Here is a 22,837-nt window from a genome sequence, read left to right on the forward strand (position 1 = left end):
GAAGAAATCCCCTGCCCCTCCACATTCCTCTCCCCGCCCTTCCTCGGGGCATGTATACCAAACATCTCCTTTTTCTCCGCATTGGGGCAGCCATTTCCTTTTCCATTCCTCTCCTGCTACCTCACACATGTCAAAGGTTAACCGGGGAAACCAGGTATTTAAGGCATGTTTTCCTTGAGCCAGAGCATACTCCTTTCCTGAGTCAAGATTAATTAAAGTCCAAGTCACATTAAGGACTTGGTAGGGGCTTGCCCCTCCTAAAGGGATGATTCCAAAGAGGACTATGAGGAAGGCCCCCCCTTGACCAGTCTTATCTTTAGTGGGTTTTGAGTGCGTTGGACTCGCCATTCCGGGACCGTTTCTTCAGCAGAAGCAGGTTTGACGTGAGACGCGTGAATCCAAGCAGCTATGCCGTCTACCTTTAAGGCGGTTGGAGTGGTCAAGAGTACGGTATAGGGGCCTTTCCAGCGAGGTTCCAAGTTCTTGGTCTGATGTCGCCGGACCCACACCGAGTCTCCGATCTGGAACTGATGTGGCACTACAGGTCTCTCCAGCTGTTCCTTGTAGGCGGCAGCGAGTGGCTCCCAGACCTCTCTCTGGACGGTCTGTAAGGCCTGCAAGTGGGCTTGAAGATTTTGGCTGTTAGCAAAAGTGGAGACATCAGAACTATAAAAACTAACACAGGGAGGGGGTGCCCCGTAGAGAATCTCAAAGGGGGTAAGTCCGTGGGGTCCAGGGGTATTTCGAGCCCGGTAAAGGGCAAGAGGGAGTAGGAGTACCCAGTCCTTTGAGCCAGCTGCAAGCGTTAATTTAGTTAAAGTCTCCTTAATGGTTCTATTCATTCTCTCTACCTGCCCTGAACTTTGGGGTCTGTATGAACAATGTAACTTCCAATTAATCCCCAGTAACATGGCCACCTGCTGGTTTACCTGGGAGACGAAGGCTGGCCCATTGTCCGACCCCAGAAATTTAGGCATGCCATACCTGGGAAAAATTTCTTCCAGTAGTTTCTTGCTGACTACTTTGGCAGTTTCTTGCTTTGTGGGGAAGGCTTCCACCCAACCGGAAAAAGTATCGACAAACACCAGCAAATACTGATATCCGTAAAGCCCAGGTTTGATTTCAGTAAAGTCAACTTCCCAATGGACTCCAGGGCGATGCCCTCTCATTCGGACATTTCCTAATCCCGATTTTGTCTTCCCAGCATTTACCATGGCACATGCACGGCACCTGTCATATATTCTTTGCAAGATGTCTTCCTTGCCCAAAAAATAAACAAATCTTTCGTCTCGATCAAGGAGGGCTTTTATCTTTCTGGGGCTTAAGTGTGTTAGCTGGTGTACTTGTTCGATCACTTGCTGGGCGAAATTCCTGGGCAATACAGTCTTATTGTCAAGGATCCATATTTTTCTTTTGTCGTCTTTTTGGGCCCCTAGGTTTGTTAGGAGCTCTTCATCTTTTTTAGGGTATACAAATGGTCCTAAGTCTGCTCCTTTCTGACCTGCATTAGACTGAAGGCACATTGCTATAGGCTTTGTCTGGCCTTCGGGTTCAATGTTAGCACTCTGCCATTCGAGCCACTGCGCCCGCGCCTCTTTGTTGGAGACGGGGTATGGAGGGACCGAGATCACAGCTGCCCTTCGAGCTGTCTCGTCAGCCATCCTGTTGCCCCGGGCAATAGGACTGTCTCCCTTTTGGTGTCCCGGGCAGTGCATGATGCTGAGCTTACGGGGTAAGAATAATGCGTGCAACAGGGCCAAAATTTCTCTTTTGTTCTTAACTTCCTTTCCTTCAGAAGTCAAAAGCCCTCGTCGACTATATATTTCCCCGTGAATGTGGGCAGTGGCAAAGGCATACCGGCTATCTGTATATACATTGAGTCTTTTCCCGCTTGCCATTTTGAGTGCCTGGGTGAGGGCAATCAGCTCTGCCCTTTGTGCTGAGGTCCCTGGCGGAAGGGTCTCTGCCCAGATTACCTCAGTCTCGGTGGTTACGGCTGCTCCCGCCTTCCGTTCCCCATTCAGCACCAGGCTGCTCCCATCAGTATACCAAGTAAAGTCAGCGCCCTGGAGTGGTTGGTCAGTCAGGTCGGAGCGGGTCCCGTGCACTTCTGCTAAAATCTCAAGGCAATCATGGGGAACTACTTCCTCATCCGCCGAGGGAAGTAGTGTGGCGGGATTGATGGTCATGACGGGCCCAAATCGGACCCGATCTGTGTCCAGGAGCATAGTTTGATAATGAGTCATTCGGGCATTGGACAGCCAGCGGTCTGGCGGCTGCCTAATTAGTGCCTCCACTGCGTGCGGGGCCAGAATGGTCAGGGATTGCCCGAAAGTCAACTTGCTGGCGTCCTTAACCAGGACGGCAATGGCAGCCACCATCCTGAGACAGGGTGGCCATCCTGAGGCCACTGGGTCCAATTTCTTGGAGAGGTAGGCCACCGGCCGCCTCCAAGGCCCCAATTTTTGAGTTAATACTCCCTTCGCATGTCCTTTGCTCTCTGCTACATACAAATCGAAGGGCTTAGTCAAGTCTGGGAGTCCTAGGGCTGGGGCTGTTAGGAGAGCCTTTTTAATGTTCTGGAAGGCCTTCTGTTGTTCTTCTCCCCAGGCAAACATGGTACCCTGTTTGGTGAGGGGGTACAGGGGGCTGGCCATTTCGGCAAAGCCTGGTATCCACAGCCTGCAAAACCCGGCGGTTCCCAAAAATTCCCTTAGCTGCCGGGAGTTTTGGGGCTCGGGTATGTTCATGACTGTCTCTTTTCTTGCATCCGTCAGCCACCTTTCTCCCTTTTTAATTAAATAGCCCAGGTATGTCACCTGTTGTTGGCAAATCTGGGCCTTTTTAGCGGAGGCTCGATACCCTAGGGTCCCGAGGGCATGTAGTAAGTCTCTGGTTCCTTCCCTACATTCCCGTTCAGATGTCGCGGCTAGTAACAAATCATCGACATACTGGAGTAGCATCAAGGCGGGATGCTGGACCCGAAAATCTGCCAGGTCTCGATGTAGGGCCTCATCAAACAGGGTAGGGCTATTTTTAAACCCCTGGGGGAGTCTAGTCCAGGTCAATTGCCCTGAAATTCCCAATTCAGGATCTTTCCATTCGAAGGCAAAAATAGGCTGGCTGTCTGGGTGGAGCCTTAGGCAAAAGAAGGCATCCTTCAAGTCCAAAACTGTATACCAGCAATAGGCTGGTGACAGTCCGCTTAACAGGTTGTACGGGTTGGGCACCGTGGGATGTATATCTTCTACCCGCTTGTTAACTTCTCGTAAGTCTTGGACCGGTCTATAGTCTCCTGTCCCAGGCTTTTTGACGGGGAGCAGGGGGGTGTTCCATGGGGATTGGCAAGGTTTTAAAATCCCCTGGTCCAGAAGCCTTTTTATGTGAGGTTTAATTCCTATTCTTGCTTCCTGTGACATTGGGTATTGTTTAATCGAGACAGGTGTAGTATTTGCTCTTAAAGCTATAACCAGTGGAGCTTGTCGTCTGGCCAATCCCATGCCTCCTGTTTCTGCCCATGCTTGAGGGAAATCATTTAGCCATTCTAGATTAAGGGGGAGTTCTTTTCTTTTATTATTTTCATACAGTCTGTATTCTTCTTCCAGACTCAAAGTTAACACCTGCAGAGGTTGATCTTTGGGGCCAACTACACGCACCCCAGACTCCTCAAAATGGATTTGGGCTCTCAATTTCTGGAGCAAATCTCTTCCCAATAGGGGGTATGGACAGTCAGGAACATGAAGAAAAGAATGAGTCACCTTACCGGTAGCCAAGTGGACTCTTCGATCAGTAGTCCATCGATATCGCCGTCCTCCGGTGGCTCCCTGGACCCATGCCGACTTGTCGCTGAGAGGTCCTGGGTCACGGTTCAGGACGGAATGTTGGGCTCCTGTATCAACTAGGAAGGTGACCGGTTGCCCCCCTACATCTAGAGTTATCCTGGGTTCAGGGGGGGGCTCCTGACCCCGACTTCCCTAATCGTCCAGGGTCAAGAGAGATGTTTTAGGTCGAGGCCGAGGACCCCGGGGGTTCTTCGGGCAGTCTTTTGCCCAGTGCCCTCTTTCTTTGCAATAGGCACATTGGTCTTTCTCCACTCGGGGGGGTCCCCTTCGTTCTCCCTCCTGTCTATCCTGTCTCTTTCCTGTCACTAAGGTGGCCATGAGTTTACTAAGGTCCCTACTCTTTCTTCGATCACGTTCCTCTGCCTCTCTTTTTAGCCTCTCATCTCTCTCCTCCACTGTCTCTCTTTTATTAAATATCTTTTCCGCCTCCTTGAGTAGATCCTGTAGAGAACTTTCCCTTAAGTTTTCCAGTCTTTCTAATTTCTTTCTAATATCCGGAGCAGATTGCCAAATGAAAGACATGGAAACGTTAGTTGCCTGTCCTGGGTCCTCAGGATCATAGGGAGTGTATATTCGATAAGCCTCCTTTAGTCTCTCTAAGAAGGCAGAAGGAGTTTCCTCAGATTTCTGAATAACCTGTTTCACCTGAGCCAAATTTGTGGGGCGCCTAGCTGCCCCATGGAGACCCGCCATAAGCAACTGGCGATAAAGGATTAGGTGGTTCCTACCTTCCACAGTGGTGAAATCCCAGTCTGGTCTCTCTAAGGGAAAAGCAGCATTAATCTCATTTGGCAGCTGTGTCGGCCGCCCATCTGCCCCGCGAACATTTTTCCGAGCTTCCAGGAGGACTCTCTGCCTCTCTTCAGTAGTCAGGAGAACCTGTAGCAGTTGCTGACAATCATCCCAGGTAGGCTGATGGGTAACAAGTATGGACTCAATCAAGGCAGTTAGCATGGCGGGGTCTTTTGAGAAAGGAGGATTGTTGTTCTTCCAGTTATACAAGTCTGAGGCGGAAAAAGGCCAATACTGAAGTTGTCCGGTAGCCCCCGCTCTTAAGGGAAAAGCCTGGGTAGTGGAATCCGCAGGGGGTAAATTACCGTCCCTTCTTACCCTAGTTCTAGTGGCAATAGGGGAAGGATCGGGCCGCTGCACGTCCTCCCTAGAGCCAGTTTCCGCCGGGTATGGTGGGGGCTGAGGTAACCGAGAGTCCTCAGTCATCAGGTCCAGGAGGAGGTCGTCCCCCGGGGGCAGGACCTTGGGGGCTTTTGCCTTAGGGTCTTCTGCGGTTAAGGGAGACTTGGTGACGGCGGGGAAAAGGGATGAATGGGAAGGGGGAGCGGAGGGTGTAAGAGGGTGTGTTGGGGGAAATAAAACAAAGGGCCTAACCCATGGAGGGGGGTCAGACATTAAGGCTTCCCAAGTAAGAATATAGGGAACTTGGTCTGGGTGCCCGCGTGGGCCGGGAACCATGATCCGTGCCTTGACCTGTAAAATAAGAATTGAATTAAAGGACCCATCTCTGGGCCAACTTAAGTCAAAGGTGGGCCACTCTGAGGAGCAATACGTGATCCAAGGTCGCTTGTGGACCTCGAGAGAGAGATTACTGGCGATCTTCCGAACCTCTGACCAATGCTGTAAAGTCAAACTTAAGGGGGTGGTAACAGATTGACCCATTATTTCAAAAACACAGAGTCCTAGGACAGACAACACAAAAACTACGGAGACAAAAGTGAAACAGATTTTCGCAGCGCGGCTTCGGTTGAAAACCGAAAGGAAAAGTTCAAATGGAGACTGTGTTCGTGAGAGTCCGGATCTCTCGTCTCCTTCACAAATCACGTAGCCCTCTGTCACCGGGGCAGCCCCAAAGGGACTGACTCTTTTCCAGGCTACGGAGGACAAATGGGCCAGGGTGGCCTCCAAAGACCACTGGGACGTCTCCCAGGGCTGCGGTCGGGAGTATGAGTTCGTCAACTCCTCCACGGAACCGCCCAATACAAATCTAGTTAGCTAACTAGTACAAAAACAAAACAAACGCAAGCGCAGAACACCAAAACAAAGACACAGACAAGTGCGATCGCTGGCCAGCTTACCTCCCGTCGGTGGGTCGGTGGTCCCTGGGTGGGGGTCTCCGATCCCGGACGAGCCCCCAGATGAAAGACCCCCAAGCGGTGGGCTGTCTTTCTATCTGAGGAGACCCCCAGAGATCAACGAGACACACGAGGGCTGCAACAGCAAGAGGTTTATTGCGAGTTACGGGTACCCGGGCGTCCAAGTCCTCGCAGGGAGGTGGCGCGCCAGAGCTCGATGCCTAGGGGTTTTTATGGGGGAAAATCGCGGAAGCGGGCTTACAGAAGCTGACAGCAAGGTTACAGGGATAGGGATTGGTCAGTCCAAATAAGGCAAGGAACAGGGTTACATGACTCTGATTGGTCCACGTTGGTGAGCCTGAATGACTTTTCGTTTTCCTGTTTTTGCAACCCTTGGTTCTCGAAAAACTTATTTTGAACTTATCTGTTTGGCACAATCTTGAAACCGCCTAGTTTCGGTTCCTGGAACTGGCTATTTTTATGGTCTTAAATTCCCAGAACCCCGACCAGGTGTTGGTGTTGACTCACGCTTTCTTGCCCTTTGCTTTCTGCCTGGCCTTACCGACTTTTATCAATCTGGGATCTGGGTAGGGGTCTTTCACGTCTTATATAAGAAGTAAGGTCACAGTAAGAATCAAACATTTGTATACTAGAAAAGGACAACACTCCTCATTAAGTTGTCCCAAAAAGTTTTGTAGTTTAGAAATTTCTAAAGGAACACCACATTTTTATGTTTCAGAAGAGAAGCCTTTTTTGTTGTTGTTAAATGGCTTTAAGATGTCGACTTTCCTTCAACATTTCTCCATTTGTCTCCAAAACAGTTTCTGTGTTTCTTTTTCAAGGATTGTATAGAAAGTAAAGAGGTTTTGTTTGTTTTTCTAATTCTCAGTGTGGGGCAGTTTTTCATATAGGTTGTAATAGCAAGAATAATACAATTTGAACACAACAAACAAGATTGGTACATGACTCTGAATCATACAGCTCATATTGCAATCTATTTAAACCATGCATTAGTCTATGAGTTAATCTGACAATAGAATCTATCTGCAAGTGGGACAATCAAAGTAAAATTAACATTAATGTTTATGTTATACCCTTGTGTACCATACCAATATTAGTTGTCTTCAAGAACTCTTGGATAGGGCTGGGAATATGGCCTAGTGTAGAGAGCTTGCCTTGTATACATGAAGTCCTGGGTTTGATTCTCCATCACCACATATATAGAGAACAGCCAGAAGTGGCACTATGGCTCAAATGGCAGAGTGCTAGCCTTGAGCAAAAGAAGCCAGGGACAGTGCCCAGGCCCAGGACTGGAAAAATAAAATAAATAAATAAATAAATAAAAAGAATCAACAACTCTTGGATAATTCATCCATAGTCTACCATTTCCTTTCTTCATTAGCATGCCTATCAGATAAATGCTAACTCTATGAATGAGGGAAACCAAGGCACCCAGGCCAGAATGCCACATGTATTGCGCCAAACATATTGCTGTTTGTTTCAACTGTTCAAATATTGTCGGGTCTACTTGCCATTCTTCTACACTGGCATGGTATTTTTCACCTGAAACCCACAGGAATACAGACAATTCCTCCACTACACAGGTTCCCTCAATTGCTGGCTTGAATCTTCTCCACAAATGTATGGAAATGAAGGTCATGTGGCCAGGTGGAGCAAACATACATATTCCTTGCAGAGCCCTCGTCCCACAATTTCACTTCCTGTCTTCACGCCCCTTTACTCCTGAGAGCACATGCAGGTCATCGCCATGTTAGCATTTGTCCTCGTTTGAGGCCAATTCCACAAGCAAATAAACTCCAAGTTCCACATGGAACTTTTCTAGAACATTAAGCTTGAAGCAAATATGTCAGGGATTCCAACTGCAGTCCAAACTAAATTTGCCTTTGGATTCGTTCTTGATGGAACATTTGGAGATTTCAGAAGCCCTTCCCATTTTTCTGTCCAATTCTTGTTTGTGACATGGAAGACCTAAGGCAATGTAACCACTTATTTTTCTTTAAAACAGACAGGCCATACAGCATAAGGGTAAATAGAAAATAACTTAACAATGTGTCCTTTATCACTGAGGTAGGTAGTTAGGCAGGTAGGTAGGCAGGTAGATAGATAGATGATAGATATAACAATAAATAGATGGTGGAATGCATTTATCTATCTAGCATCTATCATAGATAGATAAACAGAGAGGTGATGAATTAAATGATAGATACTTAACTACATATACTTATACATAACAGATGACAGATAGATACATACAGGGACCAACTCAAAAGACAAAGAACTTATTTCCATTTTTCTGGAGAAAGTTGACACAGAACCTTCAATTTCACCAAACTAGCAAAGTGAGTTTTTTTCTTGATAACAACATGTATGTAGTTTTACTGAAAATTCTGTCACATGGAGGCAGATTTTTTACCTTCCCTAGTTTCCACTAACTATTGGAACATGCTACAATTCATTAAACACCTAATGTTAAGTACTTTGAAAAGTGGAATTATATTCCTTCAAAAGAATGGTCATGTAGAGGACTGTAAAGATATTTAATAGTGCTCATCTGCACTTGTGTCTTTCTTGAGTTGCAAGGGTGAAAAACAAGGCTCACCAAACAATTCACTCACTGTATGTGCTTAATATAGTAAATGAGATCCAGGTCCATCAAGAAAATCATTTTCTAAGTGCAAAAAGCAAAAGTAAATAGGTATTCATTTCCTTAGTAAATCCATATTATTGTTTTTTCTCCCTTTATTGTCAAAATGAAGTACAGAGGGGTTACAGTTTCATATGTAAGGTAGTGAGTACATTTCTTGTTCAACTTGTTACCTCCTCCCTCATTCCCCCCCTCCCTCTTTCCCTTTTCCCCACATGAGTTGTACAGTTGGTTTACACCAAATGGTTTTGTAAGTATTGCTTGTGGAATTGTTTGTCTTTTTATCCTTTGCTTCTCGATTTTGATATTCCCTTTTCCTTCCCTAGTTCTAATCAAACTTTTATAAAACAAGGAAGGAAAATAACATTTTCTTAAGGATACATTTGTTTGATGTCATGTGGAAATAGAAATCGAATAATTATTACTGATATTCAATTCCAGGAGGCATAATCATTATTAAAGTGTTTTTAAGATTATATAAAATGTCTAAAGCATACAAAAGAAAAGTAAACACAACATTATTCCTACAGTGGATAAACTGATAGGAGTATATAGAAGCGCAGCTGGAATGCATTATAAGATGAAACGTAGACATTTCTACCCACAGGAAATGGCACGGAGGAGCAAGCCCCTTAGTACTCACAGATGGAGACAGACCCAGGCCCCTGAAGTAGAGAAATCGTTAATTTCTTGTGCCCATTTATCCCCAAGTCTACACCTGGTACTGAACTAGTTCAACAATTAACTGATGAATGAGTGAGCAAATTAATAATAAATGAATGAGCAAATGATTAGTGAAAGGACTAGATCTCAAGCCACACAACGCTGGAGGAGAGAGAAGGAATTTTCTATGAAGAAACTTCATAGACGTTGATGTCTTTGAGCATGAAACACGAGGAGTCTGGCAATGGAGCAAGAGACAATACTTAGCACAAAAATGAAACAGGCTTTCCCATAGCCACAAAGGGAAATGATTGATAGTTTTGAGCCTGGAACACTAATATCTGATTTGGATTTTAATGTGAAAATGATGAATAGGGCCAGGCTCAGAAAGACAAAAGGCACACATTTTTTCTTCTCGCACTTAGAGGCATATGCTTTTAGGCCCAACTTAAAGTAGAGAATATATGAATATACTTCTGTGGAGTATATTTTCAACAACAACAAAAAAAACCTAACAGACATTTTAATAAAAATAAAAACGAGAAGCTGAAAGATTGTAAGGAGAGGGTGTGTGGGGCAGGGATTGATGAATAAAAAAGGGAATAAGGAACAAATACAGTCAGAACTCTGGCAGCACACATGTGATGAAGAAAAGTGTGACAGGGGTCTGGGAGAGGAAATCAATGGGCTAAAGGAGGCAATGGAAGAGAGAAGTCTCGAAAGCAAGCTCTGGACACTCCCATGGGCACATTACATTGTAACCTCCTTTTACAACCTTTTGAAGTCTTGAAAAAATTTTAGAAAGGAGAGATGAGCTGGGTGCAGGTGGTTCATGCCTGTCATCCCAGCTACTCAGGAGGCTGAATCGTGAGAATCACAGTTCAAAGCCAGCCCAGGCAGGAAAGTCCTTGAGATCCTTATTTCCAATTAACTGTCAGAAAACCAGAAGTAGTACTGAGTCTCAAAGTAGTAGAGTGCTAGCCTTGAGTGAAAAAGCCCAGGGACAGCATCCAGGCCTGGAGTTCAAGTCCCACGACCAACTACAACAACAAAAATGACAAAGACATTTACTTGTATTTGAGCTGATTGATTTCTAAAAACACATTTGCAGGTATGCCCACAGGAACATAGAAGGAAATCCCGGAAAAGTTAGGAAAGAAATGAAAAGAAAATGGCTTGTTCTATAATTGACTAGATCTGAATTCTGGTCCTTACTTTGCATTTATTATCCCTGCAACCTCGCAAAAGTAAATTAAACTCATCCAAGAAAGGAAAATGAGAATTAGATGAACTTTAAGGTCTCCCGTACTTCTAACATGGAAGACAATTTAATTTTTGCAGAAAGTATTATGGAGCTTGAAAATTTAAAAGGTCAATTAGGCAAAATTCTCCAGGGAAATCTGCTACTAACACAAAGATTTTTATAGCAATGAAGAATGAAGTCTGTTTTCAGAGCATTATAAGAAATCTGAACTTTAAACATGGAGTGGTTCACTAATTTACAGGGTGTAAAAAGAAAAGTGAAAGCACAACAGATTATGCATTAAAAAGCTAAATATGCATTTGCAAATTTTATAAAAGTTCTAATGAAAATTTTACAAAAGTTCTAACCAACCTGAAATAAAAATTAAATTTAAAAAAAATTCTACTTATCATTTATAGAACTTCTTATAAAAATGTACGAAATGCTAAAATACAACAAAACCCTGCGTGCATGGTGATTTTTAAAGGGGAGAATTGTGTCTCTTTGTTCTAGTGGTGCCATAATCTATGTAGAAAAGTGTTCACAGCCTGAAATTTGTGGTGAATGAGTAATCCCAGCCACTCAGGAAGCTGAGATTTGAGGATTACTATTACAGATTAAACCTGGCAAAAGAGAATTTGAGACTCTCACCTCTATTTAACAATCACAAACTCAGAAGTGGACTGATGGCTCAGGTGGTGGAGTTCCCGTCTGGAATGAAAAAGGTATAGGACAACATCTAGGCAGTGAGTCCAAGTCTCAGTGCCAGCACACACACACATTCACACACACGCACACACACACACACACACACACACACACACACACACAGTCTTTCTGTGTTTGGAATGTGTACTCATCAGAATTTTTAGGAAATTGCATATGGTTTTTAATTCCACTTGCTGCCTAGGTTTACTTAAGGGAAGTCCTTTTATTGTAATTACTACAAATAAGACATCATTTTCTCGTTTTATTTTAGGATTTTATTCTTTTTCTACAAGCTGCAAAATGACATTTCAAACATCACATTTTTTTCTATGTCCACAGGAACCTTGAAGCATACAGTGCATCTTTACAAATAATGATCATTCTGTGCAGACTTTTAAATTATATACAATTATACTGCTGCATGATAGAAATTTTGAAGTTTTTGATCAATATAAGCATCAGAAGTCCTCACTTACATAATACATGTCTATAACCAAGTATACATGCCTATAATCTTTGTGTTTCTGAAATGATGTCAACCTTCATATGAATTAAGCATCAATATTTTGAATTTATTTCATTTTGTCTGTTTGACAAGACACAAAGTGCTCTGAAAGTCTTTGATTATCTGATTACTAGTGTTTCTTTTATGATTATTATCATCTTGGAGTACTTGTACAAAGGAATTTCTTTAACATAGAAGTCTATGAATATAATATGTATTGATCAGTATCAAATCTTTCATTATTATTTCCTAACGACTTTTTCCCTAACTTCTAATAGATGTTCCTTGGGTTTATTTACCTCTCTTTTTTCCACGATGTTTTATTATTCTGCTTTATTATTTATAAGGGAAGAAGAAGATGGAAAAGTTATAGACTTGGTTAATTTCTATTAGAGGAAAACAAGCCTTAGGATGAAGAATTCAGAAATTCTTTTCAGTCCATTTTCTATTGAAAATTTTGTCCTCTTTGTACACTTGGAGCTTTAGGAAGAGGACATCTTTACTAGGCTGCTCATTAAGACTAAACCCTTTGTTTAATACTTCCTTCATGCATGCTTACTGTCATGCAAAATGGCCTGTCTGTTTCCCAAATTGGTCCTGTCTCACCAGGACCATTTGAAACTACAAAGCCTACTTGTTAAAATCTTGAGATGAACAGAATATGTCTACTGAGAGCCAGTTAAATCTGAGGGAAGAAACCCGCTGAGACTAGCAGCCCAGGTGCTCAAGTTTACTTTCTACTTTTGGAATTAATGAGTATTGGGTTATTAATCATACATCTGGTAGCATTTCGCATGGTTGCATTTGATTTTAAACACAAAAGTCTCCTATTCTTTGTATTTCTGGTCAAAGATGTCTTCTACTGTAGTCCACAAAGTTTAAATGCTTTCTTCTGACAGAAAAAAATAGCTTTCTATAGTGATAATTTCATATTTATTTGAAGTTGGTTCTAACACACATAATTTTCTTTGTCTTTTTCCCTCACCTTCGGAACTCTGGATTATAAGAAAATAGTTCTGTATTTTTATGTGTGCTAAGTGTACATTAAGTATATGATTTGTCAAAATAGTTCAATTAAGTAAAGGATAACTTACCTTTTTAACTTTATCTTGGTGAGTTGAATATTATTTTTCTACAATAACATAAATTAGTACAGTATTATATAGAAAGAAAGTATTCTCACATAAAAGAAGAGCTATGGTTTAGCCTCTGTTGTCACTGTATTTGATTTGGGTACCCTGGGTATTGTATATATTTGTCTGAATTAGGGAAGAGAAGGGGAATGTCAAAATGGTGAGACAAAGGGAAAAATGCATACCAATGCAACAGCAATACATACAAGACAATTTGTTGTAAACTAACTGTACAACTCAGGTGGCAGGGTAGGGAGGAGGGAAGGTGGGAGAAAAATGAGGGAGGAGGTAACTAGTTTGACAAGATATGTATGCAGTTCCGTACATATGCAACTGTAACCCCTCTGTACATCACCTTGACAATAAAAAGTAAAATTAAAAAAAAGAAGAAGAGCTTTGTGTGTGGTTTAAAGAATCTGTTTTCCCCACAGATTTTTCATTACAATCAATTAATTTTACAGGGGATTTTTCCTTTCTATGTGTCCATATATTCATACAGTATAACTTGATCAGAATATCATTCAAATTTGTATATGTGTGTTGGTACTGAGGCTTGAAAACAGGACTTGTACTCTTGCCAGATTTTTTTCTGTCAAAACTATTCTTTTGTCACTTGGGCCACACCCCCTTTTCTGGCTTTTTACTGCTTAACTGGAGAAAAAAAGTCCCTAGGGCTTTTCTATATGTGCTATCTTTGAACTAGGAACCCTATATTTCAGCCTCCAGGATAGATAAGATGACAGTATTGAAAACCAGTGCCCAGATCAATTATAAAAAAAAGTGTGTGTGTATGTCTCTGTTTGTGTTGTGTTATATTATGATGTCTAAATTAAAGAACAATAACTAAACATTTTAGTACATTTCGGTGACCTGAATGCTGTCTCTTTAATAATCTACATTAGTATAGTTTTATATGCACCTATTATTTATAATTATTATTATTATTTATTTTTATTTTTTTTTTTTGGCCAGTCTTAGGCCATGAACTCACGGCCTGAGCACTGTCCCTTGCTTCTTTTTTGCTCAAGGCTAGCACTCTGCCACTTGAGCCACAGCGCCACTTCTGGACATTTTCTGTATATGTGGTGCTGAGGGATCAAACCCAGGGCCTCATGTATAAGAGGCAGGCACTCTTGCCACTAGGCCATATTCCCAGCCCTATAATTATGTTTTAATATAGTTGTAGCTTATAGTTTTATCACATAATATTCTCACAAGAAAGCGCTTTTTTCAAAATATTTTTAAGATTTATACTTCCACCATCACTTTTAGATTACAGTAAAACTTCAAAGCAGGACTACATAAGGATTGATGATTAAGTTTACTTACTTGAAAAGCTAAAATTGAGAAATCATGTAAGTATTACTGGTGATTTACACATATGTGACATGGAGGTCATCTCAAAATCCTTAAAATAAATATGAAATGTGTTCTCATACAAATGTGATTATTCCTATTCTTTATGTTTAATTTGAATACTTTTATTTTCATTACTTTTTTATCTGAAAATAAACCATTTTGGTTAATGCCTATTTTGTTTATATGGAAAATATAAATAGAAAACTAATTAATAGTCAATAGAAACTATATATAATAATCTATGAGGAGCATAAATATATATAAAATACAATAATATGATTTTCTTCTTGTTTATTAAGAATATTCTTACAGTTTATCCAATAAATAAACAATAATAAGAAATTTTTGTTTGCTCTATATGAGCTGTTACTGTTAAGCTTTGTTCATAGGTTTCAAATTTATTGCCTACTTCTATGGTTTTAGATGAATGTAGATTTGAATACATACATGTTTCTGCATATTAATAATTAATAGAAAATATTTTCTAAATAATGCATGAAATAACTGCGTTAATTTGCATCTCTGGTTTTCTCTTACAAAAGGCCTGTTTCTTTCTTTCCTAAATTAGTGAACCTTTCTGTTTGTGGCCAAAATACTGTCAATTTTTCCTTAGATGAAGCAATAAAAATTATCCCTGTTGTAAGGAACCAAAAAAAAAAGACTTTTTATCTTTTAGTAACTAGCAACATGAAATACAATTCTCTCCATTACTGGTGGACAAAACCAATGGCCTGCAACTCCCAGCTAACCACTTGTTCTCAACTAAAGGCAATTGGCATCCTGCAGTATTGCATGTGCCTAGACTATGTTGTTTGGCTATGAGCTATATTCAATGCACTTTGACTTAGGAGAACCCCATTTTAAGTTGAAGTTCCGTTGCTTTTTTTTTTTTTTTTTTTTTTTTTTTTTTGCCAGTCCTGGGGGCTTGGACTCAGGGCCTGAGCACTGTCCCTGGCTTCTATTTGCTCAAGTCTAGTACTCTGCCACTTGAGCCACAGCACCACTTCTGGCCATTTTCTGTATATGTGGTGCTGGGGAATTGAATCCAGGGCTCCATGTATACAAGGCAAGCACTCTTTGCCACTAGGCCATATCCCCAGCCCCCATTGCATTTCTTACTTGAAAAAAATGTTTGATAATGGGCACTCTAACTGGGGTGAGGCAGAATCTCTGCAAATGCTGGCAGGGATGTGTCCAAAAGAAACTCTTCTATACCATTGATGGGAGTGTAAACTTGTTGAATCACTCTAGAAAGCAGTATGGAGGTTCTTAAAAAGATTAAACATAGAGCTTCCCTAAGACAAAGCATTTCTACTCTTGGACATTCAAAATGACCACAAAGTCAAATTAAAGCTACCAGCACAACCATGTTCAATTCAATGTTGTTCTATACCATTTCCAAGATGTAGAATCAACATATATGCCCCTCAGCAAATGAATGGATCAAGAAAATGTTACATATTTGTATAATGGAATTCTACTCATCCATCAGAAAGAATGAAATTGTACCATTCATAAGGAAAGGGAAAGGTTCAAGCACATGATTCCAGATACTTGGGAAGCATTGAAGAATCAAAGTCCAAGTTCTAATTGGCAAAAGCAAGACACTATCCTCTGCCAGAAGAAAAAAGTGAAAGCAAAAATATACATCTTATGTGGTAGAGTGCCTACCCAACAAGAGGCTCTGGGTTTGAACTCTAGAATGTCTGAAAAATAAAAGGTAAATAAGTAAGTACATGTTAAAATGAAAATCAGCTCTTTGATAATTTCCATGAAATGGAGTCAAGGAGTCTACTTCCTAATCAAATGAGCACCAATGGAAAATTATTCACTCCATTTCCCATAAACAAATTACTTTGAAAATATTGTTCTACTAGTCCTTGTATATATGCATGCATATATTTTACATGAAAAGTGCATAAACAGTAAATATATTTGCATCTTTTAATATTCAACTAATATACTTTTATTGTAGATTAAAAAGATCAGATTATCTTCTCATCTATTTATTTTTACTATCTCTAAGTAGTACAAAGGAATTACCACTTCACAAAACAGTTGTGAATCCCACACATCTTGATCACTGTCACTTCCTTCAACATGGTCATCCCTCCCAACCCTAATCATCCCTTAATTTTCTCAGTTTTGTAGGATGTGCATTGAATTCTTGAGTACATCAATCAGGAAAGGCTGCATTGGTCCACTAGCTGCCTGTGAAACCCGTGGGAAATTCTAACCTCTCAGTGCTCTGATTTCCGAAGTCAGTGACTTCATGTCAAGTGAAAGCAGGTAGAATAGATGGCTTATCCAAGTCTTTGCTTGAGAATATTTACAGAAGTTCAAATTATACAATAGGTTTTAGACAAGATCATTTTATTAAGAAGAAAAGAAATGATTTACAGACATAATAGTAACTATCCTCAATAATAAGCTGTCTTTATGCACTCAGCAGCCTGGTGCTGATGGCACAAACCTGTAACCCTAGCTACTCAGAAGCCTGAGGATGATGTGAGGATCATGGTGCAAAGCCAGCCTGGGCAGGACAGTCTATGAGTCTCTTATCTCACATTAACCACCCAAAAACCAGAAGTACTGTTGTGACTCAAAGTGGTAGAGCACTAGCCTTGAGCTGAGTTTCTGAGGGGAAAGCACCTAGACCCAAAGTTCAAGTCCTATGAATGACCAAAAAAAAAAAAGAACTCAGCATTATTTATTTTTAGTTCTTGTTATTGTAAAGGCAAAGTACAGAGAGGTTACAGAAGCCAGATAAACAGCACATTTGATTTTTGTTTTTTTTTAAAGTAAATTTTATTGATAAGGTGATGTCCAGAGAGGGCATCGTTACATAATAAAGTAGTGAGTACATTTCTTGTCATATTTGTTACACCCTCCTTGATTTTTCTTTTTTTTTTCAAATTTTTATTATCAAACTGATGTACAGAGAGGTTACAGTTTCATACGTTAGGCATTGGATACATTTCTTGTACTGTTTGTTACCTTGTCCCTCATACCCCCCTCCCTCCTCCCCCTTACCCTTTCCCCCCCTGAGGTGTTCAGTTCACTTACACCAAACAGTTTTGCAAGTATTGCTTTTGTAGTTGTTTGTCTTTTTTTACCCTGTGTCTCTCAATTTTGGTATTCCCTTTCAATTTCCTAGTTCCAATACCAATATACATGGTTTCCAATATACTCAGATAAGATTACAGATATAGTGTAGGTACAACCACAGGAAGGTGATACAAGAACATCACCTCCTTGATTTTTCTTTCCCTTCCCCAGTCCAGATAAGCATATATACAATATCCAGTGTACCAGAATCTTATACAGTGACCACAGGGGGTACGTCAAAGGAAATTCACCTAGTACATTAAACATAATGACAACAGTAAAATCCTCCTGTTTCCATCTCTTGGAGTTCATTTTGCTTAGCCTCATCTTATATAATCATATGTATGTAGTTGTTGAGCTATTGTGCTCCTGGCAGGTCTATCCTAGACCTTTTTATGTTTATTTTGTAATTGTTCAGTTTTAGAGACATGATGTAAAGTCACTGACCAAAATATGTAGAAATACCATTTGAAAATAAGTTTGTTATTTTACAGACATGATCTCTACTGTTCTCCCCTCCCCCTCCAACAACCACCTATCAGGGAGACCATGCACCTTTGTCCTCTGTGCTCTAGGCTTGTCTCACTCAACATTATTCATTCAAGATCTGACCATTTCCCTGTGAATGCCATTATTTTATCATTTTTTTTTGCCATTAAGATTACCTTTAGGGCTGGGGATATAGCCTAGTGGCAAGAGTGCCTGCCTCGGATACACGAGGCCCTAGGTTCGATTCCCCAGCACCACATATACAGAAAACGGCCAGAAGCGGCGCTGTGGCTCAAGTGGCAGAGTGCTAGCCTTGAGCGGGAAGAAGCCAGGGACAGTGCTCAGGCCCTGAGTCCAAGGCCCAGGACTGGCCAAAAAAAAAAAAAAAGATTACCTTTAAGTACACATTAAACAAGAGATTGATCATCAAAAATCAAATGTAACACTTTTGAAAGAGACATATTCTAAAATAACTGCTTTCAATGACAAATTAAAAATTTACTGAGTAGTCTGATTTCTAAGTTTATCTTGCTGTTAATTTCAGTAAATATATTTACTATTTTTTTCAGTAGGCAGACAATTATGTTTACTTTAGAGACAATTTTTTTGTTGATTATTCAGTAGAATTCATTATGTTACCTAATATGCACAGAATGGACTTTTCTATGAAATTATGTAGGATGTCATGTTATCTTCTCCATATTAATAACATAATTATATTTCCATATGTGCAAGTAAACTTTATGAACAATATTCTTTGTTAGCTCTCTCTACTCTGGTTGCTGCTCACCACACAATCTGAGCTTGTTTTAAGAGTTATTTTTTAAAAAGTGGATTTACATTCACAAGGCTTTTATCCTGTTTGGGTTCTCCAATGCAAACTGAGTTTTCTTCCAGGTGAAAGACATTCCACATCTGTTACATTCCTAACGTTTCTCACATGTGTGAACATGTGTGAATTCTCTTAGGCCTGCTAAAGTGTGAATTTTGGTTGAAAGGCTTTCTATGTTTACATGGTTTCTCACCTGTGTGAATTCTATTATCCATGCCAAGATCTGTCCACATTTGTTGTATTCTTAAGGTTTCTCTCCTGTGTGTTCTCTGATGAACATGAAGGTCTGTCCCACTTCTAGGTGAAAGAATTTCCTCATTTGTTACATTCGAACTTGCCGCTTGTGGTCCATCGTTCCTTCTCCAGGCTGGGAATCCGCTGAAATGATCCCAGGATATCACAGACACCGGAAATCTAGGCCATACCCGTAATGATAATATTCTCCCATGAGCTCCGCGTGCACCTTGGACACGCCATAGATGGTCCTGGGTCTCTGAATACAGAGGTCTGGGGTTGGATTCCGGGGAGACCTCCTCAGATGACCAGTTGGGCTCCTCAAATGACCTGCGGGTGCAATCGGCTGGGACGCGGAGCCAGGATGGGAGCCTGGCCATGAGGTTTGTTTTCATGAGTTCCAGTCATAGGTTTGAACTTGAGGTGTTTTTCTAATGGCTACAGCACTATTACTTTCGGCTTGCTGGTGGTTAGAGATAAGAGTCTCATGGACTTTCCTGCCCAGGCTGGTTTGCACCCGGATCCTCAGATTTCAAGCTTTTTGTGTAATACTTTCAGTTTCCAATGGGACACTTATCTCCTGGATTGAGTAGATAGGCCATTACAAGGCAGAGGATCTGAAGTGGAAGAGAGAGAGAGAGAGGGGGGGGGAGGGGGAGGGGGAAGGGGAGGGGGAGAGAGGGAGGGGGAGGGAGGGAGACTGTAATGGTGCTCTGTGGTCTGCAGACCCTTGTACTGACAGAAAATACTTCTCCACTATTTGGCATTGGTCTTATGATCCAGCATGATCCACCATATTGTTTGCTATCTATGGTTGTTGTAAAGATATCCATCCTCCTTCAGGCTGAAAGTAAGGAACCAAGGATTGTCTTAATCTGCCTGGATGCTCTGGAAAGTAAACTGAATCACTCTGAAATATACTTTATCCATCTCTTCTTAAATTAATTTCATAGATGGTTCTCTCATGCACTGAAACCTTAAAAGTTACCAAGCGTATTCTGCTAGCCCAAATGTAAACTTTTCCATTAAACTCTATGGTTCTTCTAGAGAATAAATCATTTCAGTTAATGAAACCAGTTCCCCACGAATATATATATATATATATATATATTATATATATTTGACTTACAGTTTTTTCTAATGATTTTAAGGTAATCAATAATATTATAATTATATAGAGATAGGACATACCAGCCTACAAAAATTAAAACTGACAGAACTATACAGCAGACTGCAAAAATTTTATGATTTATTATTTTAGAAGATAATTGTAATGATTATTGTAATTATTTGCAAAAGCAAACAGACACTGGCAATGCTACAAAACTAAACATGGTAGGATTACTGCAAATGTGCTCTTTAGTGTTGTTCTCAGGTTACTTATGTAACTCTGTGAAGAATGGAGAGGTACAACATGGAAAAACTGAAGTATTAAATCTGTGAATGAATCCGATTGGGCTTTAGCAATGTTTTGGGTATTGTTGCTCCTGATAATTATTTTCAAGGACTTTCTTACTATAGCATTGTGGGTGAAATGATGGTAGGACATTAGGTGATTCTGTATTCCAATCGTTGAGGCTGCCCCAAGTACAATTTATGAGGTAAATTTCATCTTGTGCTTTCATTAAATTATGTTCTAATGCATTACACTTAAAAAACACAGTGTCCTTATAACACCCATAGTTCGGGAACTATAAAAATACATAATGAATTTCTACCATTATAAATAACAAAGGTCTTAAAGAGACTGGCATTAACAAGCCCCATAATGTTGCCCTGTCTTACTTGAAGGTAGTAAGATCAACTTCTTATGAGTTAATAACAGGTTGTCCAAAACATTAGAATGAAAAGAAATTCCCATGTACTATTGCCTAATAAGACTATATGTTTTTGAAACCCCTATGATAATATCGTCATTAATACAAACATATTCAAATTACAAACTATAATTATCCCTGCAAAAGATCCCTTATTTTCTGAGCATGGGTCCTCTGAAGGGACTATCAGGAAAAAGGTGGAGAATGGAATGGAAAGGGCACTGTCAATGGTGAACAGCGTACACTCTGATAAATCCACAGAGCAGTTTGGTTTTTTAATCATAGGGCTTTCAAATAAAATGACACCCATGTATTTTTACTGAATGCAGAATATCAAGTCTGCCAGAAAAATGAAAACATGAATCTTAGAATTTTGTCACAAACTAACTGTGAATTAATTTCACAAAATGTAACAAGTTAAGATTATAGGCTAAACAAGATAAGAGAAAATTAATCCTTATTAACCAATATTTCACTTCTACTGTTTTCAACCACTATGATTTGTAAAATTATTATTAACTTAAATAATTGGGGATTTCTTATTCCCAACTATAGATCCTTAAGAAAACAATATTTTTTTCGTAAAATATTTTAGACGACAAACAACCTAAAGTTTTAAAACACTGTTCTAAAATTGTTAGCAGTAGCTCCAGAATTCAGACTTGTAAATATTGAATATGTAGTCCACATCATCATCAAAATATTTGTGGTAAAGAGTTATAACCTTACTGGCAAAAGTAGCCAGTGGGTAAAGGGAAGTAATAATAGGATGATGCTTGCTACAAGAGCCAGATTTTTCTCTTTAGAGACAGTCTGCTTTGCAAGGGATACTTAACTCCATTCAAAAAACTATGCGCACCTTAAAAATCAATAAGTAATGTAGTCCAAGTGAGATAAATGCTATTATATCCCCAGTAGTTTCGAGTTCTTTCTTATGAGAACATAATTTCTGCTCAGGAAGCCAAATAAACTGATCTACACTTGCATTTAGTAGGCAAATTCTCACTGAAAAAAGAATAATCCTTGATTTCAATTTATCTGGATGAGAGAACAATTATTCTATAACGTATATTTCTTTTCACACGTTAAATATGTCAGGTCATATAGAATAATCTGTTTCTCAGCTATAAAGGAAAAGTGAAAAGATGATTGCATCTCCAAAATGTCATAACTAGATTTAGAGAATAATTCTATTGCCTTCTCATGGTTATCTAAGCCTTTATCCTTAGTGCTTTTCATCCATGCTAAAATCCACTGGATTAACAGTGGGTTGAAGAGCCCTGTCCAGTCTCTCAAATGCTGCTCTCATTTGAAACACAGTAACATGAATGTGAAAGATGAATTCTATATAAAGCAAACCAGCATGTAATGAGCAACCTCCTTGTGAGCAAACTTGTGCCCAAAGTGAAAATCTGAAGGTCAAAGACATTCAATGTACATCCCCCATCACCTGATTTCAGTGAACAGCTGGAACCAAAAGAGAAAAAAAAAAGTAATCCTAGCAGATGCCAGGGTACTAGGAAACTGGCATTGATGGGCCTTGACCGCAACTCAACTGGGACAATTTCTGGAATAGGATAATCACGTGCATGCCCAGGCTGAGACACTAATATTGTCTAATCCCAAACAAGAGTTAACAACCTATTCTCTGTCTAATACATGTGGCATCCCATTTGGTAATGTACATTCATAAATGTTTGTAATTTAGCAATTACTGTTTCAAACCCATCGTCTAAATAAAAACTGGGAAGATTCCCACTCATAAAATTAAATACTGTCTGAGAACATCCAATTCTGAACCAAACATGTTTTATTTACCCACTCCAACATTATCTTCAAAATAGCACAGATCCCATAATATATTTGCTGGGACATCATCATACTGAGCAGTTCTATTATGTGTAGCCTCAATCAAAATGATTAGTCATTCTGGCCACGAGTGACTCACATCTGTAATCTCAGCTACTCAGCAGGCTGAGATCCGTTGATCATGGTGCAAAGCCAGTGTGAGCTGGAAAGTTCTTGAGACTTATCTCCAATAAGGCACCAAAAGCCAGAAGTGGAGCTGTGAGCTCAAAGTTTGAAGTCAATTTTCTACTAGCTGTAACCAATACACAAGCACATTTCATGTTTCAAGTACAACCTGTTCATT

The 22,837-nt window shown here is 40.3% G+C and overlaps 1 protein-coding gene across 1 annotated transcript; it reads right to left on the reverse strand.

Moving 5' to 3' along the window:
• Positions 1-281: 281 nt before the first annotated feature.
• LOC125351131 lies at positions 282-5,692 on the reverse strand. The gene is given in 1 exon segment (XM_048345851.1): positions 282-5,692. A coding segment is annotated over 1 exon segment (5,235 nt). The 5' UTR covers positions 5,517-5,692.
• Positions 5,693-22,837: the final 17,145 nt, after the last annotated feature.

Source organism: Perognathus longimembris, chromosome 5 (genome assembly GCF_023159225.1).
Source record: "Perognathus longimembris pacificus isolate PPM17 chromosome 5, ASM2315922v1, whole genome shotgun sequence".
Taxonomy (NCBI): domain Eukaryota; kingdom Metazoa; phylum Chordata; class Mammalia; order Rodentia; family Heteromyidae; genus Perognathus; species Perognathus longimembris.